Below are 27,557 nucleotides of genomic sequence, written 5' to 3' on the forward strand. Positions count from 1 at the left end.
AATCTGCCTTGAGTCCCCGTGAGGGAAAAAGATAGAATAATAATATTAATAATAGAGGAAACTGTGGGAATGATCAGAACAGGGAGGAAATCCTATTGAACTCGGTGGGACTTAGTTCTGAGTCAAAATGCTTCTGATTGCAGTGTAAGGCTGCCCAGTTTTGACCCACTTCCCTGGGAGTCAGTTCCATTGAATAAAGGGGGCCTACATCTGAGTAGACAGTGTCAGGCTCCATTTACAATACCATGGTTGTTGAATGTAATCCATTCCGGAAGACCGTTCGACTTCCGAAACGTTTGACAACTGAGGCACAGCTTCCGATTGGTTGCAAGAGCTTCTTGCACTCAAGTGGAAGCCATGTTGGACATTCAGGTTCCAAAATATGATAGGAAACTGGAGCATTTACTTCTGGGTTTTTGGTGTTCAGGAGCCGAAACGTTTGAGAACCGAGGTTTGACTGTAAAGGAATCAACACTCCCCGTGTTTCCTAAGAAATGGCTGGCTGCGGAAACGTTGCAATGAAAGGACTGAAAGTGGACTGGTCACTTTTTCCTTCAACATTACAGGAATGGCTTTGTATGCCAGCTTCACCATTTCCTTCATTTGTTGCAGGGATTTTATTTGCAGCATAAACCATACTCCATTTTTTGCACCTACACACACCACTTTTAATTGCTCTCTGAGATGCAGAAGGAAAAGGACGAGAGGGACATTCAGGGATCAAATCCAAAACTCGGATGGCTTCCGGGACTGTCCCTGGAAAATTGGGACACCATGAGGGCCCCAGCAGCCCTCCTGACATGGGAGCAGCAGCAGCCCGGTCTCATGACTCCATCTTTGCTCTCCTGCATCTTTCCAAAAGGGTGACCGGGAAAGCAGCTGACGTCATTCCTTCATTTATTGCACTCCAAGAAACATATTGACCTTGGGTCACCCACTCCAAGCTCTTTCCCCCCTGCTTTAGATAAGAGGAGTGTGACCTTTCCGGGTGGTTGTTGTCCAAATGCCTGTTGGATCGTGGGCCAAGGCAAATGCCTCCTCTGTTTGGACAACCACAACACCTCCTTGTGTTGCACAGGGAGCCATTGGGGCAGCTGTTCCCATGCCAACAACAACCTTGTTGTATCTGCAGCTGCAAACGTGGCTGGTGGGCGAGAAAGGACGGCGGGTGGACTTGATGCAAGCTTTTCAGAGGGTGTGGCAGGAAGAGAGTACAGCTCTACAAAAGCCAGGAAGCGTGCATAGCTTGAGCTAACTTGTCTCAGAATATCCTCTCACGGAGAAGCGAGAAAGCAGAGACGCAAGATGAAGTTCTGGGTGACTGGTTTGGGTCTTGCCTTCCTCTACGCTGCCCATGCTATGCGTTATGACTTTAAAAAGTGTGACCCAAATAAGGTAACCACCAGCTCTGGTCTTCTGTCGAGCTCCAACCGAGCACCGTGGCGGGACAACCCCAGGGAGGGGAGACACCATTTGGGGAAGAATTTTGCAATGTCAGATGGCCCATTCCTCAATGGACACTTGTTCCTGTACAAATAGAAAATGTTCCAGGTCCATTGGGGTCTTTGGAGGGTGTGCACCGTGATGTGTGCACTTGGCCATTTCTGCTTACCATCTGCATGGACAGGAACTCCTCATAATCTTCAGATAAGTCCCATTATTGGAAGGGAACACTTGTACCAGGTAGGCAGTCAGGAATTTCTGCTTGGAGCCCCAGTGTTTTGCTGCACCTTCTGAAAGGGCCACTTGTTTTTTGTCTTCAGAAATTCCCAAAGACCTGGTACACACAGATCTTCGCCACCAACAGCACCCTGCTTTCTGACTATTTAGATGGAATGAGCATGGTGGCTGCCAACTTAACAATCACGAAGGGTGGAAACTTCAATGTCTCTTCCACTTTGCCAACGTAAGTTTGCCTGTTTTTGCTGAGCTGTTGTAGCATCACCCACAGACGGAAGAAAACCCTGGGATGTGGTTGCTCTGGTGAGTTCTTTTGCTCACCGTCAGGTAGAATTTCTGAATTTGAACATGTGAATTTGAAGATTTCCCCATTGTGGTTTTGAGAGATGAGATGAAATTAGAGCAGCACTATGTATCCACTGAGCAAGTTTTAATTTGAATCTATGGTTATGCATCTACTGACCATGGAGAAGAGGGCTACTGATGGCTGCTAACTATGCTTCCAAACACCAATTGCCGGAAATCACAGGAGAGGAACGTTGCTCTCAGGCTTGAATCCTGCTTGCTGGTTTCACATGGGCATCTGGTCGGGCACTGTGAGAACAGGATGCTGGACTAGATGGGCCATTGACCTGATCCAGAAGGCTCTTTTTACGTCCTTATTAAACCACAGAGCCTAGGACTTGCTGATCAGAGGGTTGGCGGTTCGAATCCCCGCAACGGGGTGAGCTCCTGTTGCTCTGTCCCTGCTCCTGCCAACCTAGCAGTTCGAAAGTACATCAAAGTGCAAGTAGATAAATAGGTACTGCTCTGGCGGGAAGGTAAACGGCGTTTCCGTGCGCTGCTCTGGTTCACCAGAAGCGGCTTAGTCATGCTGGCCACATGACCCAGAAGCTGTACACCAGCTCCCTCAGCCAGGAAAGCGAGATGAGCCCCGCAACCCCAGAGTTGGTCACGACTGGACCTAATGGTCAGGGGTCCCTTTACCTTACTATGTTAGAATCATAGAATTGTAGTGTTGGAAGGGGGCCAAGGGTCATCTGGTCTAACCCCCAGCAACGCAAATTCGGATTTGCGATGACCTTGAGTTGGACGGCCACTTTCCGAGCCAAAGGTGACAAAACCTCTGTGACATTGCTTCCAAGATTTCCCCCTGGGAAAATAGGGACGTCCTCTTCCATCCCCTTCAACATTTCTCTGATGACCTAGGGACATGCTATTGAAAGGAAAAGTGGGACATTCTGGGATCAAATCAGAAACCTGGATGGCTTCTGTAATTCCAGGACTGCCTCTGGAAAATTGGGACATTTGGAGGGTCTGAGGCTGGCCTGATTCAGCCAGACGTTTCTGATGTCCTTACCAAGTCCAACGCCTCAGATTTCACAACTGCACCACTGCTCCTCGTGACCTGACCCCTTTCCTCCTTGTCTCCTTTCACAGGCCCTACGGCTGTCTCAAAATGGATATGGCCTTTACCCTAGGGGAAGATGGAAAGTATACCTGCAATAGCGGTCTGTATGAGTGAAATCTCGTTCAGTTTTAACCTGTTACAGCTATTCACCCTGCATCCCTAAGCAGTCTGAGAAGCCCCAGGAGGCAGACCCAAGTTGGGCTCCCTTTGGAAGGGAAGAGGACGGGAAACGTGAGGCGTTTCTGTAATATTTAAGTCAATTTGCATGTTTACAAGTTGAATGTAGTTGTGGTCTTCAGCAGCAGCTTGATGTTTCCAGTGGCAGGAAAACCGGCTGCCCTCCTATAGGGCAGATGGGCCAGTTTTGTTGTTGTTGTTGCTTAGTTGTTTAGTCATGTCCGACTCTTCGTGACCCCATGGACCAGAGCACACCAGGCACTCCTGTCTTCCGCTGCCTCCCACAGTTTGGTCAAACTCATGTTAGTAGCTTTGAGAACTCTGTCCAACCATCTCGTCCTCTGTCGTGCCCTTCTCCTTGTGCCCTCAATCTTTCCCAACATCAGGGTCTTTTCCAAGGGACCTTCTCTTCTCATGAGGTGGCCAAAGTATTGGAGTCTCAGCTTCAGGATCTGTCCAGTCCAGTCCTTCCAGTGAGGACTCAGGGCTGAGTTAGGCATCGCCCAAAAGGAGGACACTGATTGGCACAGCCAAAGGAAAATGTGTAGATGCAAACCAAGCAATCGTTTTAGGGTTATTTTTAAGCCAGACTTGAACTAGACAGCCCATTAAACAGAGGACACCTTCCATAGAATCCTGGAACCACAGAACCATAGGAGTTAGAGGGAACCCCGAGGGTGATCTCGTCCAACCGTCTGCAACGCAGGAATCCTGCACCAAAAGAGGCCCCCAAATCCTCTTTAGTCTTAGGAACATAAGGAGGAGCTTCGTTGCTGGATTAGACCAAACATCCATTGAGCACAGCATCCCAGTTTCCACAGCAGCCAAACAGACTGATCCCCACAACCCGAGGTTACAGGCAGCCATCTTTATGGTTAGGTAGCCGCCGAGAGCCTTATTCCAAGAAGGGTTACCATATTCCAAGAAGTAAAAAACTGGACACAAAAAGCTGTTGAGCTTTTTAAGGGCAATCGCCCAATAGCCCCTCTGCCACCACTGACCCTGAGCCACCCACGCCAGAGCCCATAGGAGCCAACTCCTTAATTGTGGGGGCTGGGTACCCACAAAGTCAATGAACAAATGGCCTCTGCGGTGCTGCTTACGACAGAGAAGCAGTTCAGCTCCGCAGACAGCCAGATAATCAACCTTTTTTGGGAGGGGGGCACCCTTTTCCTCCCTATGGAACAGGGTGTCTTGCTGGTGGTGGAGACCAGAGCTGAACTTTCTCTTTCTCTCTCCCACAGCTGTAACGCAGACATTCAATGTCACACGCACAGGCCTGCATGTAATGGGTGTGACGTCACACGCACAACATTGTGCGTGTGATGTCACATGAACTATTCAATAACACCCACACCCAAGTACTATCCATTCTTGTTTTCTGTTTTAATGGTTTGATGATTTAATGCGCTTTTAACAGCTTACAGCCGTCAAGGACAGATGAGTCAAGTTTATTCATTTATTTTTAAGGGAAACGTTCCGGTTGGTGCTAAATTTCGCACCGATTGAAGAGTCCCCAATTCATTACGCATGGCTTCCTCTCTCTTTTTTCTCCAGAATGGGGTAAAGGCGTCGTCCTAGATGGGCAGACAGATTGTAAGAGCTACTGTGTTGTCACGGCTGCACACACACGGGATGGCGTCATGTCCGTTTATTTGACCCTTTATGGTATGTAGCCAAGGAGACTCCCTCCCTCACCTTGAAGAGGGAAGAGAGAGAACATTTATTAAGTCGTTACATTTATACATATTACCATTCTGCCCATATAATCAAGGGGATTTGCAATTCAAAATAATGGTGTAGGACAGCCTGTCTCAGCCCGGTCCCCTCCTGAGGCTTCGGATGACAACTCCCACCAGCCCTAGCTAGCATAGTGTAACTTCCAAGTGTCCTGATTTTCCAAGGACAGTCCTGGAAGTACAGAAGCTGCCCCAGTTTCTGATTTGATCCCAGACTGTCGCGCTTGTCCTTTTCCCAGACCCCCAAGTACCTCGAATTTCCAGGGACAGTCCCAGAGCTACAGAAGCCATACTGGTTTCTGTTTGGATCCCAGTATGTCTCGTTCTTCGTTTTTCCTCCTCACCTTGGGGAACAGTTAAAAGTGGTGTGTATATAATGAATGTTAGAATGATGTTGGATAGAAATTAAGTGGTTTCCAGCTGTAATGCTTTAAGAATATGGAAGAAGGGTATAAGTAGGTAAAAAAAAAAAATAACTAAAATGGTGTTGGATTGGAAATAAGTGGTATTGGCAACAAAGTTAATAAGAATATGCAAAAACGAATTGATAATGTATGAAAATACTGAGTAAGGATTTGCTGATTTGATTATTTAAATGGGAATACAAGAAGGGGAGGTGTGAGGAAGTCAAAGAAACAAGCAAACGAGTTTTATGTTATGAAAAATAATTGTTTTTAATTTTTCTTGTTGTTTCTGTATGTTTTATTTATCTTTTTATTTTTTCTTCTTTATTATTATGTGTTTTTGTATATTTGTCTTTGTAAAATCTTAATAAATATTTCTTTAAAAAAAGTGGTGTGTATAGATGCAAAAACAGAGTCCTGTTTATCCTGAAAATAAATTCCCCACACCAAATGAAGGAAATGGTGAAGCTGGAATACAAAGCTATTCCTATAATGTTGAAGGAAATGGTCACCAGTCTGCTTTAAATCCTTACCGCTAAAATTTTATTTCATTCCCATTATGTGTGGAAAGTGTTATACACCATCCCTTCCCTCTCACATTTTTTTTTACCTCACTCTTGTGACGTAGGTGAGGTGGAAAAGTTGCAGTTGGCTCAAGGTGACCGATGTTGACGTGCCCATGACAGCTATTTGTGCAGGAGAAGCTTCCTGGTGTAGAACAGGATGTCCCTATTTTCACTGGAGAGATGTTGGAGGGGGTTGTATTGTGCCCTGAACATAATCACCTCACATTCCTTATTCGGAAGACTTAGCCAGAAATTCACTCTTTTCCCTCTCCCCCTTCCAATAGTTTTCATACATGTTTTATTTGCACAAATGCTGCCTTCTAGTGACGGGAGGTATGAAACGCATGTAGGGTTCAGGTCTTGTCTCTTTTCCAGGTACTGGAAAAATTCCCACGCGAGAGTCCAAGCAGATCTTTGCAAAACAGTTCGCAAAATTGGGCTTGGAAGAGAAGTATTTGGTACAATTTCCTCCAGAAGGTAAGACCTAAGAGAAGTTGTTCTTGTATGTCCCAGTGAGGCAGAGAACATCCGGTTGTCAGGTACTAAGGAACAGATAACTCCACTGGGCTTAGAAATTTAAAAACTTTCAGGGGGGCCCAGTGGCGTAGCGTGGGTTGTCAGCACCCGGGGCAAGGCAAGTAATTTGCGCCCCCTAACCCGTGGATTTGCGCCCCCTAACCCGTGGATTTGCCCTAACCCCAGATGTTGCGCCCAGTGCGGCCGGCCCCCCCTGCACCCCCCACGCTACGCCACTGGGGGGGCCTCAGTTTCGGGGAAGGGAGATATCAGATTCAAGAACTGTGGAAGTGAAGACTGGTGTAAAAATGTGATTTTGTGCACGTGGGGAGAATTCCTGCATCTCTTTGCCCTTTTTCTTGCGCAACGAACTCGCCAGTTCATTCACCGTCATGTCGCCCTGTTTCTGCCTTCCCCAGACAGGTGTCCTCCAGGTGTTGCCTCCATCAGTCATTGGAGTCAGCCTGGCCAACGCTCAGGGATGATGGGAGTCCAGCTAGAGGCCATTGAGTTGGGGCTGGGCTGGGCGAGTCACACACAAGCCGCCTTCTAAGCTATGAAGCCACCAGACACATCCGGAGCAATAAGCAAAGGATGTTCCCCCACTTTGGACCACCAGTAATTTTTGACAGATGCAATAATCTTCTTTGTTGGTTTGTTTCCACAGTGGCCTGTGCAGACTAAAAACAATAGGTGAGATTTCTTTAAGGCATCGATTCCATTTAGGGCCAAGGCATAAAGAGGAGCAGGCCCTTTTGCAACTCAATGCAGTTTGTGTGGTGGCAGAATATGGGCACAGAAATAAAAAGGACATATGTCACTTTAACTAAATGCCCCTAAAAGGTGATATTTGGGGGCAGGCAGAGATCAATCCTTTGATCCACTTCTGAAAGCCTCAAATCACTACTGCATCTTAGAGAACGAGGGTTGTTGTTTGTTTGTTCACTCCATGGGTAGGCAAACTAAGGTCCGGGGGCCGGATCCAGCCCAATCGCCTTCTAAATCTGGCCCGCGAATCAGCATGTTTTTACATGAGTAGAATGTGTGTTTTTATTTTAAATGCTTCTCTGGGTTATTTGTGGGGCATGGGAATTTGTTGTTTTCTTTTTAAAAAAAATATAGTCCGGCCCCCCACAAGGTCTGAGGGGCAGTGGACTGGCCCCCTGCTGAAAAAGTTTGCTGACCCCTGGTTTACTCCCCCTATTCTGCTTCTCCACCTGATACTGGGATATATTCTGGGCTCTCTAGAAAGACAATCAGCAAGTTGCATGAGTGACACTCTCTGTGATGGCACACACCATAGATTGGAAGTACATTTAAAGCACTCCCAAGGAATCCTGGGAACTTGTTAAGGGTGCTTGGAATTACAGCTCTGTGAGGGGTTTTTTTGTGTGGTGTGTGTGTGTTGCTTTAGATATGTGGTGTCTGCAGCTCTGTCTGTTTTCTGCTTTCTGAGTAGGAATCTTTGCGTAAGAGGGGCAGTGGGCAGAGGAAAAGATGAGAAGCCCTAAGAATTCTGCTGGTGAAAGTGAGGGTAGAATCCACTTGCAGGGATGAATTTCTGCTGCAGACGGCATTCCGCTTTCAACAAAGTCTTCGGGATGTGCTTTTCTGGGTGCGGCCATAGCTTAGTGGCCAAGCACATACTCCGAGTGCAGAAGGTCCCGGGTTCAAGTCTCTTCATCCCCCATTAAGAGAACTCAGAAAGACTCCTCTCTGCTTGACCCCATGGAGAACTGCTTTCCGCCACCAGCTGGTCGGATCAGTGTCTTGACTTGGGATCGGGTTAAGTGTAGGAATGCAATAAGGAAAACACTTCCCTGAAACGTAGGTTTATACAGTGTCTGGTATTGGGGGCGGGTGGGGGAACGACAACAATGATGTTATTAGGATGTATAAAGAGCTAAAAACTTCAGAAGATAACCTCTTCTTAAACTAGATGCCTAATTTATGGGGTTTGACCATTGGTCAAGGCAAATGGATTCTCCATGCCCTCCCATCTGTAAAAAATTGCTATTGGTACATTGTAAGGGCAAAAATATGGCCCTCATCAATCAATGCACAGATGATATGACAACTCTTGCAAGCAATGGACTGTTGCAAGCCTAAGGTCGAAGATGATGCATGGACAAATTTACTGATATTTGGAATGTCTTTGTCGAAACCACAGTGACACATGGATTAACATATACAATAGGTTTATCCATCTACATATATACTATCTAGTTTTGTGGCCTTAATTGTATTTTATGCTTTTTTTCCTATTGCTGTTTCCCCCTGCTTTTTAAAAGGTTTCTAATATATTATTTCCCTCCTCTTCTTTTCTATTCTTCCTTCTCCCCCTTTTTTATTTGCTTTAATCTACTAGAACAATCTCAATAAAATTATAAATATTTTAAAAAGTGTTGGAAGGTGGAATCTGTCACCCTCCAGATGTCCTTTTTCCAGCTGCCCTCATCCTCGTGCTAGCAGGGGCTGCTGGGACCTGGAGTTCAGCAACAGCCAGAGGGCAGCACTTTTCCAGCCCCTGACTTAGGGGTCAAACACTAGGGTAGTCTCGTATTCAGGGCTTGTCCACACTTGGCTTACCCCATGTCTATAAAGCACGGAGCCGAGCAGTTTTCTATTTGCCCCACTGCTTTCCCGGGGGGAAACACCCTGTTGACCGCTGAATTGGAGCAAACATCCATTGGGGGAAACCCGATGGAAGTTTGCTTGGTTTGGCAGTCAAAAGTGGGTGTTTGTGGCTCGTCCAAAAGGTGGTCGTACTGGAAAGGGAGAGAGAGACTGCAGCCTTTTAGAGTGGACTGCATTAGGCCAACTTAATGCTCCTGTTTCACAACCGTTCTTGTCTTGTAGGTAACAAAAGCCAATGGGACAGCAGATCAGATGATACCACCTGCTGCTTTTCCTGCACAATCCCCTTGTGGGCTTTGCTAAACTCCTGGGGCAGAAGACCCCTCTTGCTCTCAATAAATAGATCGAGAAACAGCAGCTTATATTTTTGTCTGTATGTGCCAGAAGGGCAGAGGTGGTTTAAGAGGGTGGGGAGGTACAACAGGGCATCACGCCACAGAAATAACGCTGTAGACTGCAAGAAGCACCCAATTTTAGCGTCACTGAAACTGGAGAGCCCCAAGTTGGCCACTGGGAAGGGACCCCAAGTTTAAAAGCCAGGATTGTATTCAGTGCTAGTGCTACGCAGGGTAGACCCATTGAAATCAATGAGCAGAGCCAAGGGTTCACCCACAACTTCTACTTGACCTACCACTTCCCCCCCAAGGAAAACCTGCTCTTCAACACGGAATCAGAGTAAACGTCTAACAGGTTCAAGTTACAAGAAAGGTGATTCCGGCTCAACATCAGGAAGAGCTTTCTGGCAGTCTTCTTCTTTGGCAATCACTCGTAAGATTGTCTTCCATGAACACGGTTTTAACAGTGAGTCCATAAGTGACTGTGGAGGCCAGTTCTGGATCCACACGTCCTTCCACAGTGGGGACATACGTTTCTGGACAGGAGTTCATCACAGTGAGGGTTTGCCAAGCATACCTTCCTCTTAGCCCTTGAGTCCTGAGTTGGAATGTCTTCAAAGCCCATGACACCTTTGGTAAAGGCTGTTCTCTAGTTGGAGCGCTCACAGGCCAGTGTTTCCCAGTTGTCGGTGTTTATACTACATTTTTAAAGATTTGCCTTGAGAGAGTCTTTAAACCTCTTTTGTTGTCCACCACCTTTCCATTTTTAAGTTGGGAGTAGAGCAGTTGCTTTGGAAGACGATCATCAGGCATCCGCACAACATGACCAGTCCAACGAAGTTGATGTTGAAGAATCATTGGTTATCTTTGCTTCTTCCAGTACACTGGCATTAGTTCGCCTGTCTTCCCAAGTGATGTGTAAAAATAGTCAGAGACACCAGTGATGGAATCTTTCGAGGAGTTCTTTGACCATGGAATTGAAGTTTGTGAACACTCCTTCAGTGGAGGTTTTGAAGTAGAGGTTGGATGGACATCTGTCATGGATGCTTGAGTTGAGATTTCTGCATTGCAGAACTAAAGGACCCTTGGGATTCTTTCCAACTATACGATTCTATGATTCTATAATCCTATCTAAACCATCTAAGCTGGTGGTCATCATGGCTTAACTGTGTACCGTGTGGAGAAGTTCTTCCTTACGGCTCCTGAAACCTTCCAACATTTTGCTTCCTGGAATGACCACAGATTCTGGTGTTATGAGAGAGGGAGAATCCCCCCCTCTCCACTTTCTCTATGCCATGCATCATTTTATACAGTAAATGTGTATCATGTCATCACTTCTTTGCCTTTTCTCAAAACGAAAAAGGAGCCTTCTCCATGGCTGCCCTGAAGGATAGCTTAGTCAGTAGAGCATGAGACTTAATCTGAGGGTCATGGATTTGAGCTCCATGTTGGGCGAAATTGTAGGGGGGTTGAGCTAGATGACCCTCAAGGTCCCTTCCAACTTGGTGATTCTGTGGGAGCATAGGGTGAACTAACAAACTAATTAACTAATTATTTGGAATTCTTGAAATATCTGGGTATGATAATACCCCATGATTTAAATAAAGTGGAAGTACTAAATCTTAAACCATTCTTCCACTTTGTTTCTATATTTATTTATCCTTTATTCCTTATAATATTTTTTTTAAAAAAATATCCAGTTGCCTGAAGATGCAGTTATCCTGGCTGGGCAAGATACCTTCTTAAAAAAAGAAGATGACTGCAAAATTGATTCATATATAGAAACGATGGAAGGGGGGGTTGGGTTTTCCTAATTTGAAGCTTTGTTGTTATGTCGTTCATCTGAAAAACATGAGTCTTGTTGTGAAAGGTGATAACTAAAGGTTTCTTCCATATGACCCCCTTTTAAAATCGTCCTTGTCAAAATATAACAACAATGACGTCTAACAGTTTAAAGGTTGGAAGGAACAAGGTCACCATTATTTTAAAGATTCCTATCGATCTGGCATCCATCCCGTGCCAGTTACTGAGCTGAAGGACAAACTGGGTACTGTTAGTCGTACATGACTGCTGCGATATCAGGTGCAGTGTCTTATTTCTGTGCCAATAATTATGCAACGAGTCCACGGGCCTGCGTTGGGAATTTTATTTCCCTCAGAACCATTTCCTGCTGAAGGCCTATTACCTGAGGTTTGTCCTCACCTCCGCTTTCTCCGCCGCTTTCCCCAGGGAAACCCACAGTCTCCCACTGAATTGGACCAAACAGCAGAGCCGGCCCAGTCTTTAGGCAGAGTGGGGCCACTGCCTCAGGTGGCAGAAGCCGTCAGGCAGCACTCCCACAAGTGCCCCGCCTGCCCCACCACCTCTGGCAGCGGCAGAGAATTGGTGCTACCAGTGGCACCGATTTTCAGCTACATTGCATCCGTTTCGAGTGAGATCTCTGTAATTCCAGGACTGTCCCTGGAAAATCGGGACACTTGGAAGGTCTGTACAAGGAGTGTGCTTTGAACTCAGGGCTGATATTGCAACTGGGTGGGAGCAGGTGTCTTCACTTCGCTTCACTTCACTTCACTTCAAATTTGTATACTGCCTTTCTATATTACTATACACAAGGCGATTTACAGCAACAAAATATACAACAAAGAACACACATCATGTAACAATCTGATCCAATGCAAAACGTCCTAATAAAACATAGCTTTAAAATGAAATGACTTATATCAAATAAAGTAGTATTAAATATAATAGTACACAATAAAATTAAATCTCAGAACACCAGCAAATAATAATTAAACAGAAATTCACTCTAAATAATTACAATAAATAATTATTTAAACTATGATCAATAAAAATAAGTCACAATGCATCAAGTACAGTATACCTTGGTTTTCAAACAGCTTAGTTCTCAAATGTTTTGGCTCCCAGATGCCACAAACCTGGAAGTGACTATTCTGGTTTCCAAATGATCTTTTGGCAGCCGAACATCTTCTGTGGCATCCGATTGGCTGCAGGAGCTTTCCGCAGCCAATCAGAAGCTGCGCTTTGGTTTCTGAACATTTTGGAAGTCTAATGGACTTCTGGAACGGATTCCATTCGACTCCCAAGGTATGACTGTACTTGCTCTGGGTTATGGATTGGTAACTGGTTATTATACTGGCCAGACTGGGAACCACAAGACGGAGGCCGCGTACTCCACGCAATATGTTGAAAGCACATGGATTTCCCCTAAGAATAATGGGAAGCGAAGGGTTGGGAATTACAGATTTTTTTGGGATATCTCCCACCATTTGCAGAATTCAGATACAGAATTGTAGGCAGTGAAATCTGGGGGATTTATTTCTTGCAACCAAGCATCCTCTTAATTCAGGGAATAGGGCGCATCCTGACCCTGGGGCTGGATGTGGCCTTTGGAGCCTTCCCAAGGGTCTTCCCTCCTTGGTCCCTCTCACTGCTCTTCAAATTCCATGCTGGCTGCAGGGTGGGGGGGGGGACACAAGACATTGTAAGTGATGGGCCCCCCAAACTGGGGCAGGAGGTAGATGGCCTTTAACAGCTGGAAGAGGAGAGGTGTGTAGATGCCAGAGGGAGTCTTATTTGTCATCACTACGTGTGAGTGTGTGCGTGCACATACACACACGCCCCTGCCATAGGCCGGAAATGGGCGTGTGGGGTGCATATGATTGGGTGCTGAATGGGGCGCAGCTTAGCACCCCAAGCCTTAATGAATTTCAAACACTTGCTAATTCCAGGGATTAGAAGTGTCTAGGACACAGCTTAGCATCCCAAGCTTTAATTAATTTCTAACACCCGCTGGACCCAGGAATTTAGGGGAGTCTGGCATTCATAACAATATATTAGATGGCTTTTATAAAATAAAAATACTAAAAAAAACTTCTCTGTCCCATTGGAATCATGATCCAGATGGTTTAAATGGATCCTTTTCGACAAAGCAAATGGCAGGCTGCAGATCAGGGTTAAAGCCCGTCTGCTCCCATGGCAGGGTCTCAATATTAAGTGTTCTAATGTCAGGTATACTTACTTCGTTAAAATGAACTTTGAACTATATAACTATATGAACTATATTATTGTCATTTTTTTTAGGATTAGTAATATTCTGGCTGTTGAAAGATCACCTGTTTTCCAAGATTCCATACACTCTTTGGTCATTTGTGCCCAAATCTTAATTGTAATATTACTTCATGTCATTGAATCAGCAGATTCCCTTTTATCTCGTCATGCATTTCCTGCCTCACGTCTCCTCCTCTTCTTTTACAAACTTCCCGGAAGATCGCATTCTTCCATGAGAGTGGCTTTGAGTTTTGTCTAATTAAATTTTATAATACCATCAAAGCAAACAACAATGGTAGATTATTATTTTTACACACGATACAAATCACACCACTGACCACATAAAAAAGGAAAGCAAAGAAGCAAGGAATGTGTTCCCACTTAGTAAAGAAGCAGGCAAAGCAACAGGACTTATGTGTATACCCTGCTATGGACTAAAACAAAGACAATCCACATTTGAAAAGTACTGTATTTTTTGCTCCATAAGGCGCACCGGACCATAAGGCGCACCTAGTTTTTAGAGGGGGAAATCAAGAAAAAAGATATTATCCCCCCCCCCCTGAGCCCCAAAGAGCAAAGAAGCCAAGACAGCGAGTGGGATCCATCCCACTGGCTGTCTTGGCTTCTGCCATAGCCACGCACAGCCTCTCCTGGCCCCACCTCCCGCAAAAAGCCCACAGGAGCCACGCACCCTTTAATGAGCGCTCGGCTCCTGCAGGCTTTTCTACGAGAAGGGAGAAGGGATTGACTGCCTGCGTCAGTACCTTCTCCCTCCTAGGGAAAAGACCGCAAGAGCCGCGCGGAGCTTGTGTGCGGCTCTTGGGGGCTTTTCCTACCTGCCTCCCCCCTGCATTCGCTCCATAAGACGCACATACATTTCCCCTTACTTTTTAGGAGGGAAAAAGCGCATCTTATGGAGCGAAAAATACGGTAATTATGTTGACCAAAGTATTCTAGAGAGAGCACGCCTAGACTTAAAACACCAGGAGGCCCCTCCCAAAATTAAAAAGAATAGTAGATGGTTGGGGTTCATCTGGGCAACGGCATAGCTAGCTGCTGGGGTGCCTGGTGCAGGGGCGTGTCCTGCAACTGGGGGTGGGGCAATCCGGCCATGGGGGCAGGGCGAGCCTCTCTGACGCTTGGAGCCTCTCCGCCACCTCCCCCTCAGTTGCAGGGTGGCTGAGGGAGAGGTAGTAGGCAGTAGGCAGATGCAAGTCCCACGCTGCCATTTCAGGCAGTGCGGAACCTGCAGGCACCTAAGCCACCGTGTCACTCCTAAAAAGTTTCATGAGCCCAATTTTTTTATAAAAAAACCCAAACTCATTTTGTCACACACACCCCAGTGATGACACCTGGGGCGAACCACGCACCCCACACCCCCTCCCTCCACCACTGCATCTCGGGTAAGAATTGATAAAAGAAATAAAAGGGAACCAGTTCCCATGGAATTTGTCTCATTCAATTTCACCCCTACAGAGTTGAGTTATCGTCCGCGAGGTCCTTTGTCCACACTCTGCCATACCAGTTCTGCAAACTGCATACCAATTCTGCTCTTCCACAGAAATGCAATCTTCATTCAAGGAGCCATCAAAATGTGTAGCTTTAAAAGTTTAAATAATGTATCTTTACTCCCAAAGGCACATTCTTCCATCCTCTTCCGAGACAGACGAATGGCAAAAATTTGCTCCTCAAAACAATTAAAGAAGTGCCAATCCAGGATTTATAACCACCTGTGCAGGGGGTGGACATTGAGCTGTAGATAGGGTGCAAGCACACTGGAATGAATCAAGTATCACCCATGAATCAACTCAAGTGATTATCCCTTCACGAGAGCTGAAACCGATTTGAAGGATGACAGCTGCCATAGTCATTTCCAGTCTCCCTCAGAAATTTCTCTCCCGATATCGGCCTCCCAAATTGCTCAATGCCCCCTCCCTCTCCAAATCAGGTTGCTACTGATCAAGAAGGATTTGGCGAACAGTGGTCACATCGCCCTTCGCCTGCCTTGGGTGGTGCTGACACAATTTCTCAAATAGTGAGGGGTCCTGGCACACGACAGCATCTTCTAGACTATGAGGCTCACAAAGGTTCCAGCAAATTATCTAACTGCTGAGAGATGCTTACCTCTGTGAAACAAATCTTGCACAGTGGTATGGCAGTTTACAAACTTAATCTGTTCCTGAAGTCCGTTCTTAAACCAAATCCATTCTTAAACCAAGGCACGCTTTCCCTAACGAGGCCTCCTGCAACCGGTACCCTTCCACCATTTGGTTTCCGTTCGTAGACCGAGGTAACACTACTTTCGGTTTTGCGGAGTTCGTAAACCGAATAGTTCGTTAACAGGGCTGTTTGTAAACCGAAATACCACTGTATTGTATCTTAAGTATTTCTCTCCCCACCCCTTATATTGCTTGTACTGACAGGGGTCACAAAATTGTGGATGATCTAGAAATTGGAAAAACATGGAGATAATACAAGGACTAGTCTGTGTGCCCAAGTGCCCCACACTTTGAGGGCTGAATGAAGGAACCGATTCTGAATCGCCTGGAGATCTTTTCTCACTGAGGGTAAAAAAGGGATTGCCCTAATGGTAGGATAATGTGGGCTAAGTTCTGTAGTAACAATGAATTTCCAGTTGCTGGATCTGAAAGGCATCATTGTACAATCTCAAGATAGGTACCCTGAACCCGCATTTCCTGCTACTTCTATATATAGAGCAGCTTTACTTATGCAAACTATTTCCCTCTCCTCCAGTAAAAGAGTCTATTTTCTCCCATCTTTGAAATTCATGGTTAGAATCTCTATCAGAAGCCTTTAAATAACGAGAAATTGGGAAGCAGTGTCATTTTAAGTACGGCATTCCTATCGACCCAAGAAGGTTTTTGTTTCTTCCTTTGGGACAGGTCCTTTTGCACTTCAGTTTACAAACCCATATAATTCCTCTTACGAAGTTGTTTAATCTCTTTTGTGGGATGGATCCCAAAATGTTTTAAACTGCTGAATTTCAGCGGACATCTGTTGGATTTGCTTTTGGGCAGGCAGGGACATATGAACTCTGATTTATCATTGTTAACTACCAGACCTGCTACCCTCCCAAAGTCATTAATTCTAGTCTGAAGGGCAAGAACAGCAGTTAAGGGACTATTCTAGCATCCATAAAATGCCATCGGCAAATAAAGTAATACACTAGTGTCTCCCATTAATGCGCAGGTCTGCTCCAATGGAAGAAGGCCTCCACTACGATTGCCCTAGTTACCATAGTAATTTGGAACTCTTGCAGTTCCCTAAGGCCAACTGGCACCGTGACTCTGGACCAGCAATAGAGTTGCCATGCAGCTGTTTTAAGGGTAGAGGAACTCTGCCAGGAGGGCTGCAAGCCACAGGACACCTGGGTCCTCTTCAAGGGACAAGCCTGCGCAGCAGGTTTAGGGGTTTCCCCCTGGGAACCTATGAACGCTGTGATCATCTGGGCTGGGACTGTGTGGGAGTTCTTATCCTGGCAGCAGGTTCTTCCAGTTCAAAGTTTAATTTAGTTAGATTGGCTACCTCCTTGGGCAGAGTTAAGGGTGACAGGGTGGAGCCATATTTCATAGGGAGATTAAGTGCTTCAGAGGGAGGAGAGGAGCGAAGGAGCGCAACCATCGGGAAGGAGAAGGATCTTTGAGCAAAAAAGGTACTAAGGCAATCCTCTACCTGGGAGGGAGGAAACTTGCTGAAGATCCAGAGCAATGTGAGGGAGGGAGGAGATGTCCTTTTTGATCTTAGAACTTTCCCCAACATGGTGCCAACCTGATTGTTTACGCTTTGGCTCTGACTGATCCCCAGCAGCCATGGTAGCTGATGCTGATGTGTTTGTTGTAGTCCTGGAGGCCTCACGCTGAGGAATCTGAATGACTAAGAGGAGAGACAGGAGAGAGGCGAATAACTTTATGGATGGGGGAGGAAGAGAGTAGATGGCAAGAGGCTTGTCTCCTTCTTCTCATATAAAACTAGAGCACAAAACATAAGAAGAGCTTGCTAAATCAGGCCAGTGGCCCATCTAAGGCAGCATCCTGCTCTCTCAGATGCCCGTGGGAAGCCCACGAGAAAGACCCGGGTGCAACAGCGACTCTCCCCTCCTGCTGTTTCTAGCAACTTGCATTCAAAAGCATACACTGCCCCCAACCCGAAGAGGCACAGCATAACCATTGTGGCTAAGGCTAGTAGCCATTGTCCTCTAAGGCTTTGCTTAGTCCTCTTTCGAAGCCATCCAAGTTGGTGACTACTGCTGCCTCTTGTGAGAGCAAATCCCAAAAATTAATTCTGAAGAAGTCCTTTCTTTTTTGCTGTCCCAGATCTCCCAACATTCAGTTTCGTTGGAGGTCCACATAAAATCCGGCTGGGCAACAGGGAGTCAGTCCTTTTTCTTCGCAAAACTCAAGGCTGATTTGCAGAGCTCTCTGCCGGGAGATGGGGCAGTGATGGTCACTGCGCTGGCTTAGTCAGTTTTAAATGCCGGTTAGATGGATTCCGGGCTATCAGTGGTTATGAATCACGGTGTTTTGGACCCATCTAGGACACTTCCACTTGTCCTAGAAAGCATGGGTCCAAGCGGCTCTCTGCTTTCTAGGTAGGGGTCCAAGTGGTTTTGCCTTTCCCCTGCCACTTTCCCCTGGAAAACCTGCTCTTTAATGCTAAATCAGAACAAACAGCAATCTGCGGAAAATCCAATTGCTCCAATTCAGGGCTAAAGATCAGGTTTCCCCAGGGGAAAGCAGCAGGGAAACAGGTGTGGAGAAGTCCTGACTTGAAACTTCCAAGTTCAGAAGCAGGCAGCCTTCCTTCAAATTCTACAAGTTTGCCAGGAGTGGGCTATCGCCTTCATGTCTGTTTGTGGGCTTCTGAGAGGCATCTGTGAGAAATGGGATGTTCGGACTAAATGGACCTTTTGGTCTGATCAGCAAGGGCTAACGTTCTTACATTTCACCTGCCTTTCTGTGCCCCTTGATTTTCATGATGGTATCAGTTCATAGTATTTTCAGGCATACTCAATGCAGAAAGCTCTGAAGCTACATATAACTCAGTACTCTTCCGAAAGGAGGAGGAAATATTCCCATTGCACTTTGGAACTCCCTGCCTATCGATGTCAACGTAGTCTTTTCGGCACTGCTAATATAATTTTTTTGCTTAGGCAGGCGGTACATGCATTTTATGAAAGAACGTTAATAAATAATCTCCAGCCCATTCACATGCTGCGGTGTAGTGCGTAGAATATCGGACTCGGGCTGAGAGGAGTCCAGGGAGTTCAGCCACAAAGCCACAGATGCGCAGCCTCGGGTAATAGACACTGTCACCCAACCTAAACTGTTTCGCAGGGATGCTGTGAGGACAAAATGGAGGATGGAGGTTGGGGTGGGGACCATGTTTGCCACCTTGAGCTCCTGAGGGGAAAGGTGGGTTAAAAAAATATATATGCATGGCAAAACAAACAGGGCAGAGGGAGAGTTAGAGATGCCCCCACCCCTTACAGAACTTTGTGCTCCAGTTTACATTAACGTGCCGCCAATCCTACCTGTATCCTCCAGGTGTTGTTGGACTCCGACTCCCATGATCCTTGGCTGTCGGCCATACTGGGAAAGATGGATGGATGCTGGAGTCAAACAACGACTGGAGGGCCACAGATAACTCTTTTGCTGCATTAGCGGCTGGTACTTTTGGGGACTGGAAGGGTAGAAGGCTGCCAGCAGTAGGTACAGCCAGAGCCGATGACAGACAAGAGTTAGGCCCCAGATTGGTTGTTAAGTAAAAAGGCAGGCAGGTTGGGGGCTGGCTGAGGGCAGATTGAAGTTGGTGGGGCAATGCCCCCCTTTGCCCTATCGGATCAACCTTCATCGCAGCTTCCCTGCTGCATACGGCCAATGCTTTGAAGGCAGAAATGACAGCTGGAAAACTGTCAACGGGAGAAATGACAGAGGTCACCTGTGTTTCCTGTGGGCATCATAACACTGACGCTCCCATGGTACCCTGGTCTGCAGTGTTGATGCAGTTGAAACTCCAAGCAAAAATGGTATTCTGCCAGTAAATAAATAGTCCCTAAACTCTGAAGGGGTGTGTGACTATAGATTCAGAGGGGGGAAATCAGTTTCCAGATGGACATCCAATTGTATCTATGGAGCTATTAATTTATTGCAATACAGTGGTAGCTCAGGTTACAAACACCTCAGGTTACAAACACTTCAGGTTACAGACTCCGCTAACCCAGAAGTAGTACCTCAGGTTACAAACTTTACCTCAGGATGAGAACAGAAATTGTGTGGCAGCAGCGGGAGGCCCCATTAGCTAAAGTGGTACCTCAGGTTAAGAACGGTTTCAGGTTAAGAACAGACCTCCAGAACAAATTAAGTTCACATTTAAATTTTTAACATGTGTAGTTTGTCAACCTTTTACTTTATTACAGGTTTTTGTAACTCAGATGATCAATTAAGCCTGTGCATTTAAAGGGTATATTTTGGTTCTGATTAGATATGCACAGCCTGATCCTACGCATGTTCACCTGAAAGTAACTGAAATGCAGTGGTGTTGAAAATGTCAACTGACAGATCCATTTTTCATTTTCACACATAGTTAACATGTTTTATGTGATTTTAAACGTAACTTCCCAAAGTTTCATTATTTCCCCAAAATTTATTCACATTTTACATGTGAATAAAGCAACCAGAAGCTTGACATGCAGGATAACTCAGAATCTCTCTATTTCTTTCTCTAACGTTAAAGACCTCTCCAAGAAAATAGACAATAGGTTAATGGCCCTTTATTGCACCAATGGCGAACTAACAAGAATTATTTATGTTAGGAACAAAAGCAAATGAGCTTAGAACAATGGAACTTAAATAGGTTTAGCGTGTTACATTGGTCACAGAAACTCATACATCCCCACCAAACAAATGAAATGAAATATACCGGGTATTTGTAAACTTTATTCTCTTCTTTTAGGTTTTTAGTATTGAGAGCATCTTGCCTGCATTTTATATGCAACATATCTTCTGATCAACATACCACCACAACGTGCAATTTACGTAGCATAAATGTGTTGCCATGTGTGTCTTTTAAAGTTTGTCCCAGTTCCTTCCCATAGAATGTAATAATTTTTAGGCTTATTACTTGCACCATACCATCTATGTAGGACACCTTTCAGAGTTTTACGAAAAGAAATAGGCATCTGCCCTCAAGAAGCTTAACACCTGAAAGAGAAGTCAGATAAGGGTGGAGTTGGACACATGTTAATGCTTTTAGAAGAGAGATAACATATCTCATGTGTTAATATATTTAGTAATTAGATGCGTGTTTAAGTTAATTAACAGTAACTTCAACTTTGGCACGGTTTGGAAAACTGCCAAATTTATTTTTCTCTACTAGACCCCATCCGTTTTCTTGAAGCTTCTGTCAGTTTCCCTTCACAAGCTGGAATTCTGTACCCCTCACAGAGTTAAAATTCCCATAAACCTTTATCAGACTACAGGACCCAGAATTTTCTGAGAGGTAAAATGTGCTTTGAAGGTATAGTGCAGGGATGCAGCCAAACCACTACAGTGCAGTAGCTGCCTGTATGAATTTTAACTGATTTGTAAAGTATTATCAGTGTCGACATCTAATACATCTAACACACAACTTGGCCTTGGAACAAAGCACACACGCAGGCAAAGGTGTTTTGTTTAAACATGTGTTAGATGTTTAACTACATACTTGTTAACTATATACCTCTTAACTATATACCTAAAGAGCGTCTCCACCCCCATCATTCAGCCTGAGGTCCTCCTCCAAGGGTCTTCTGCTGGTTTCCTCCCTGCGAGAAGTGAGGTTATAGGGAACCAGTCAGAGGGCCTTCTTGGTAGTGGCACCCTCCCTGTGGAACGTCCTCCCTTCAGAAGTCAAGGAAATAAAGAACTATCTGACTTTGAGAAGACATCTGAAGGCAGCCCTGTTTAGGGAAGTTTTTAGTGTTTGATGTTTTATCGTGTTTTTAATATTCTGTTGGGAGCTGCCCAGAGTGGCAGATGGGCAGGGTATAAGTAATAAATTATTACTATTATTATTATTATTATTATTATTATTATTATTATTATTATTATTATTGGGTCAATTTTAAATCTCACCCCACCATACTTAATTGTAATGGCTTTATTTGTTTTTATAATTCTGTATTTTATTATTGTGTAACTGGCCCTGGGATCTTATGGTGAAGGGCGGGTAAGAAACCTTATCAATATACATATATATATTTATGGAAAATAGATTGGGAAAGAGGATGTGAGTAAGGGGAAACAAAGTAAGGCAGAAAGAATGTGGAAATGGGAGGGAGATGTCCAGGATTCAGGAAAGAATCCCAAAGGTTTAGAATTTAAAAATAAGTTCAAAATAAGTTTGTTTGGGGAACAAATATCTGGGAAACAACAACTGGAGAGAGACCTGTTGGAATGTAATGTAAAAGTGCTGTGTAAAATGTATAAAATATTATTGGAATGGGAGACAAAGGATGAGCAAGTAAAATCCTCAATGATACATTGGGCAATAGATATTGGTCATAATATAGACATGGAAACATGGGAACGATTGTGGAATATGGAGATAAAATTTACAGCATGTTATTGTCTAAGAGAAAATTATACGAAAATGATATATTGATAGTATCTAACACAAGAGTAAATTGGCAAAAATGTATGAATCTAAATCAAGTAAGTGTTGGAAATGTAAAGAGAAATAAGGTTCTTTTTATCATATGTGGTGGTCCTGTAGTAAGGTTAATGCTTACTGGGAAATGATATATAATGAACTGAAAAGGATGTTTAAAATAACGTTTGTAAAAAAAACCCAGAAGCTTTTCTTTTGGGAATTATAGGGACAGAACTACCTAAACTGTATAGAAACTTATTAAAGTATGCTACTAGAATGGCAAGAACGTTACTCACCCAAAAATGCTAAGAGGCAGAAGTCCGAGCAAAGAAAGAATGGATACAAAAACTTATGGAATATGCAGAAGAATAGAACTTACCAGAAGAACTTATCAGAAGAATAGGAAATCAAAATAACAAACTTTTTATAAAAGAATGGAAATGGTTTATTGAATATTTGCAGATAAATTGTAAACAGATAAGAACATTGGAAGGATTATTGTAATAACCTGCAGTTTTATAAGAGTACATATTTAACATAGATGAATAAATGAGCAAATTGAGTTCATTTGGATATGCAGAAGATATTAAAAATAAATTTAAGGAACCGCAGAAAGAGGGGGAAGGAAGTCAAGATTTGAAATGTTACAATGATTGTAAAATTAGTGAAATGTATAAACTTGAAAACCATTAATAAAAATTTAAAAATAAATTAATTAAAAAATAATTAAGAGACAGGAGGAATAAGAGAATACAAGAGAAAGGGAAGTGGAGTCTTGCAGCCTCCTCTTTAGGCTTGAATAACTTCTTTATCCTGACTTACCGGTACTTCCTGCCTTCACAGATGGCGGCCGTTATCGGGGGAATTTCCCGGCTCTTCCAGCCAACGATTGGGGTACTGTCTGCAGAGAAGTTATGCCAGGGTATCAATCCGTGGTACTTCCTCATTGGCCTCCGCATGGTTACTCTCTTTTTTGCCTTTGGACCCTGGGACTCCCTCAAGACCGATATGATTTGCCAGTGGCCCAAAGATACGGGCGATGCAAAGACGTTTTGTTCAGTCCTCTGCTATAACCAGCTGTTCCCCATCCCCGTCTCGGCCCTCTGGACCTTCCACTTCATCGCCATCATCTTCACTGTGGCGCTCATGAAGTTTGTGTATGTTTCGACGACGGACAAGTCTGGGAAGCCTGGGGAAGCAGAACCAAAGCCTGGGGAAACTGGGTGCTGCGAAACAGTTGGCAAACCTCAATTTGGCGGCTGGAGATACGGGATCTACATCTTCACCATAGTCTTGATTTTGGCCATAGAGCTGAGCTTCATGTGGACCCTCATTGGCCTCCAGTTACCAATTATGACCCGAGGAATCGTCACATGCCGCCCGAACAACCCAGTATGCCCCGAAACGGCCCAGTGCGCTCTCAACGGACGAGCCGACAAGCAGGCCATTTTGTGGGTTCTGGCCTTTTGCGCGGCAGCCAACGTCTGTGTCTGCATTGGCTATCTGGCCTCACATGGCGGGCAGGCCTGTGGTTTTTGTGGCGGCAGCAGCGGTGGCGGCACAAGGAAGCCCGCGGCCGGTCACTGCGGCAACTGTGATGGAGAGGCCGCGGAACACGGCTGTCTCCGTAACGGAGCAGGATGTCACAATGCCCAGGGCGATGGCCTGGGATGGGAAGGGGCATATGGCTACCGCAGTGACTGCAGTGCGGCAGGACCAGCGGGGTGCAGGTGCCAGACAGAGGGAGCGAACTGCTGCTGCCGCCAAGGCAACAGCGGCGGCAAAAACGCGGCCTGCGGCTGTCAGGAGAATAGGCACTGCCCCTGCTACTTCCAGGGTAGTGAGGCGGGGCATAGCCGGAGCTCCATGCCCACCAAGGAGGATTCGGAGGGGAAATTGCTAAGGGGAGACATAGAACTGGGGCCGGAAAAGAAGAACTGGACTGTTGGGATGATGCAAATGAAAGAGCCAATGAGGCCTGGGCCCAAAAGGGGCCGAGGTAGCCCAGGAGGAGGGAAGGGGGTAAAATATATGGCAAAGTATGAGATGTGGGGCAAGAGGAGGGTGTAGGGTGGGAGCGAGTAACGGGGAGGAAGTGGAGAGGTACCTTAAAGGATTGCCACAGGGCTGGCCTTGCCACGCAGCTGGGGGATATGCGGCCTGCCTCAAGGGGCATCATAAAGGCGCAAGAGGAGGAACTGAGGAAGGCAAGAATGGGGCAGCAATGCATTTTAAGTGGTTGGCCCTCATGTGGTTGAGTGGGGTGCTATTTGGGCTTCACTCCAGGCCACAACAGGGTGTGGGCCACCATCATTCTGGATTTTGCCTGCACTGTGTCTTGACAGAACGCCAACGCTTCTTTTCATTTTTTAAAGAATCGCGTATTTCAAATGCTACCGTGCACATAGCGACAAAATGAGTCGAGATCAAAATGACATATGGAAATGTGGTGCAAGCCCCGCACTCCAAGTCTAGGGTGCTCTGAATTTTCTCCACACACTTTAGACAATTGGACGATTGAAAATGGTAGAACTAACCCGCCCCCTCTCTTGGATTAGAATAATTTTATACCTTTTTTTTTAAAAAAAAAAATCTACCGGTAATTATTTAGTCACTAACAGGTAACTCACTCAACGAGCCCAGAAGTTATTTTCTTAGAATATTTATTTATTTATAGGCAAATAAATGCTACTTTTCTGAAGATGGCATGAGAGTGACTTACTAGAAAAGAGAGAGACAGAGACAGAGAAGTGGCATAAGCTACAATAATAAAATCTGTCTGTCTATATCTATCTATCTATCTATATCTATCTATCTATCTATCTATGCTCATCGACCATCGATCTTTGAAAAAACAGACAAAAAGAAACAAAATAAGGATAAAATAAAATCAGCCAATAAGAACATGGTCAACACCTAGGAGCCAGGAGAAAAATTGGACAGAATGCCTAGACCTTTGACAATTGTGAAAAAGAAAGAGAAATTCCCATTTCAGTACCACCATTAATGGTGCAGGAGCACGGCTCTCTTTTTCACCTGGCTACCTTACCAAAAATATTGGACTACAGAGAAGGCTTGTTTTCCCAACATCCATTTAATATTTATACAGAAGTTCGCTGCCCGCTTCACATATGTTCGCAAGGCCAGCTACTGCATGCACTTTAGCAGGGGTCAGCAAACTTTTTCAGGAAGGGGCTGGTCCACTGTCCCTCAGACCTTGTGGGGGGCCGGACCCACCCTATCCCAAAAGCACCAACTGAAAAGACCCCCTCTCCCGAAAGGACCCCCACACTGACGCTGCAGCCGCCAACGCCGCCTTGTCTATGGCAGCGCCGGCAGCATCCTCTGTCTTGGCAGGGCGCAGAGCCCAAGCTGCTGGCCTGGGCAGTGAAGGCAGCCTCCATGCTGCCGCCACCGCTTCCGCCTGCTCAGCTCTTCCTGCTCGGCCGCCTCTGGGTGCTGCCCTTTCCTTCCCGCTGAGGTGGGCAAGTGGGAGGAAGCGGCTGAGGAGGAAGAGCCAAGCGGAAGGAAGTGGCAGAGGCGTGGAGGATGCACCAGCATTGGCGCCCACCCAGAGGCGTCTGCGGCTTCTGATTGGCTGCAGGAGCTTCCTGCATCCAATCAGAAGCCGCGTCATGTTGTGGAAGTCAGTCCCTGTGCGGCAAGGCCTTCGCACCGCGCCGGTTTAGCACGGACTGACCAAGCAGGCGGCAGGGTCCGCAAGGTTCACGGACCGGATTAACAAGCCCGGCGGGCCACATCCGGCCCACGGACCTTAGTTTGCTGACCCCTGCACTTGATCTATATTAAGGTAAAGGTAAAGGGACCCCTGACCATTAAGTCCAGTCGTGACCGACTCTGGGGTTGCGGTGCTCATCTCACTTTATTGGCCGAGGGAGCAGGCGTACAGCTTCCGGGTCATGTGACCAGCATGACTAAGCTGCTTCTGGCGAACCAGAGCAGCGCACGGAAACGCCGTTTACCTTCCTGCCAGAGCGGTACCTATTTATCTACTTGTACTTTGATGTGCCTTCGAACTGCTAGGTTGGCAGGAGCAGGAACCGAGCAACGGGAGCTCACCCCGTCGCGGGGATTCGAACCACTGATCGGCAAGTCCTAGGCTCTGTGGTTTAACCCACAGTGCCACCTGCGTCCCTTTGATCTATAATTATCTACCGCCAAACCCCATAAAACAGGCTCATTTGTTTCAGTTCCTTAGGCAGGGATTCACACTTGAAGGATTTACTTCAGGAAACTCTACCCCATCCTAATAAACAGATTGCCGAAGCCTATTTCAGGACTGGTCCAGAAAAGGAAGCGACAGGATTACGACTTGTTGACTCTTCCTGCAGTGTCCTACGGTCTTTGGGAAAAGCCATAGCTGAGTAGCAGAGCATCTGCTTGGTATGCAGAGTGTCTAAGTTTCAATCCCTGGCAACTCCAAGAAGGACTGAAACCCTGGAAAGAGTGGCTGCCGGTCAGTGTGGACAATACTGAGTGAGATGGACCAATGGTCTGGCTCACTGTAAGCCGCCTGTTCCAAAGAACCATGCCAAGATCTGCAACCCATTCTGGACAATGCTTGTTTTCTCTCCCAGGCCTTGTAGACCTTGTGGACCTTAAAGAAATTCAGCAGCGATGCTCAGCACAACTAGGAATGCCTGAGTTCAGTTGGTTCATATTGCACAATGAACTGGCCTAATTAAATTAGTTCCTCTCTGATTAGTTCCTCTCCTAAATTAGTTCCTCTCTGATTTTATCTCTCAAATTTTTCATTACCTATATGAGGTAGTCTGAGGCTTGTCTTTTAAAAGCTTTATTTGCAGGTAAAGGCCACTTCAGTTGACTAGGAAGCCCGGCTGCTGCCATCACAATGGCAGTCATCTGTTTTCGCTGTCTAATATTGTGTCCCTGTGAGGAACAAGACACCGCCATGTCTGGTCAGTCTGAGGAGAGCGTCTGAGGCCCCTTAGCATTGGCAGCAGCTGACTTCTTGAACCATTTCGAATGGCTTTTAATTATAAAAATTAAAATTAAAAATGGGGGAGTTGTAAAGGGCAGCTCTCAGACCACCTCATGTTACTGTAAATAAATTTCATTCTTTTTAAAATCGCAAATTAAAGAGGGAACAGGACAGGGTGGACTTAGGCATGAACCCATACAAACATGACTGCCCTGCCCATTCCTGAACACACACACACACACACACACACACACACACACACACACACAACCCTCAGATGCCAATATTCAGGCTTCATTCAGAAATAACTGTTATGGGACCAAGTAAGATCAGGGTACGCAAAGCATTCATCTGCTTGTTATCCAACATGATAAATGTTATTGCTTGACCAGTGATGCCCTCCTGCCTTCTG

The 27,557-nt window shown here is 45.6% G+C and overlaps 2 protein-coding genes across 2 annotated transcripts; both read left to right on the forward strand.

Annotated features, from left to right (window-relative positions):
- Positions 1 to 1,114: 1,114 nt before the first annotated feature.
- Positions 1,115 to 9,487, forward strand: LOC310747267 (extracellular fatty acid-binding protein-like). Its single transcript, XM_083581621.1, has 7 exons — positions 1,115 to 1,395; positions 1,764 to 1,906; positions 3,121 to 3,191; positions 4,826 to 4,936; positions 6,353 to 6,454; positions 7,161 to 7,186; positions 9,353 to 9,487. Exons 1-6 carry the CDS (start codon positions 1,306 to 1,308, stop codon positions 7,175 to 7,177), a joined length of 534 nt encoding a protein of 177 aa, XP_083437747.1. The 5' UTR covers positions 1,115 to 1,305; the 3' UTR covers positions 7,178 to 7,186; positions 9,353 to 9,487.
- A 7,330-nt stretch (positions 9,488 to 16,817) lies between these two features.
- On the forward strand, positions 16,818 to 24,759 carry LOC310747258 (uncharacterized protein). Its single transcript, XM_083581607.1, has 2 exons — positions 16,818 to 17,206; positions 23,026 to 24,759. The coding sequence occupies exon 2, from the start codon at positions 23,026 to 23,028 to the stop codon at positions 24,250 to 24,252; it is 1,227 nt and encodes a 408-aa protein (XP_083437733.1). The 5' UTR covers positions 16,818 to 17,206; the 3' UTR covers positions 24,253 to 24,759.
- The last annotated feature ends 2,798 nt before the right edge of the window (positions 24,760 to 27,557 follow it).

This window comes from Podarcis filfolensis (assembly GCF_964270895.1).
Source record: "Podarcis filfolensis genome assembly, chromosome: 13".
NCBI classification, from domain to species: Eukaryota; Metazoa; Chordata; class Lepidosauria; order Squamata; family Lacertidae; genus Podarcis; species Podarcis filfolensis.

Bases quoted from the DNA above. Each gene is read 5' to 3' on its own strand.
- LOC310747267 (XM_083581621.1), top strand. From the start codon at position 1,306: ATGAAGTTCTGGGTGACTGGTTTGGGTCTTGCCTTCCTCTACGCTGCC. The intron at 1,396-1,763 runs GTAACCACCAGC...TTTTGTCTTCAG, and splicing joins AAAAGTGTGACCCAAATAAG to AAATTCCCAAAGACCTGGTA. The intron at 1,907-3,120 runs GTAAGTTTGCCT...CTCCTTTCACAG, and splicing joins GTCTCTTCCACTTTGCCAAC to GCCCTACGGCTGTCTCAAAA.
- LOC310747258 (XM_083581607.1), top strand. From the start codon at position 23,026: ATGGCGGCCGTTATCGGGGGAATTTCCCGGCTCTTCCAGCCAACGATT.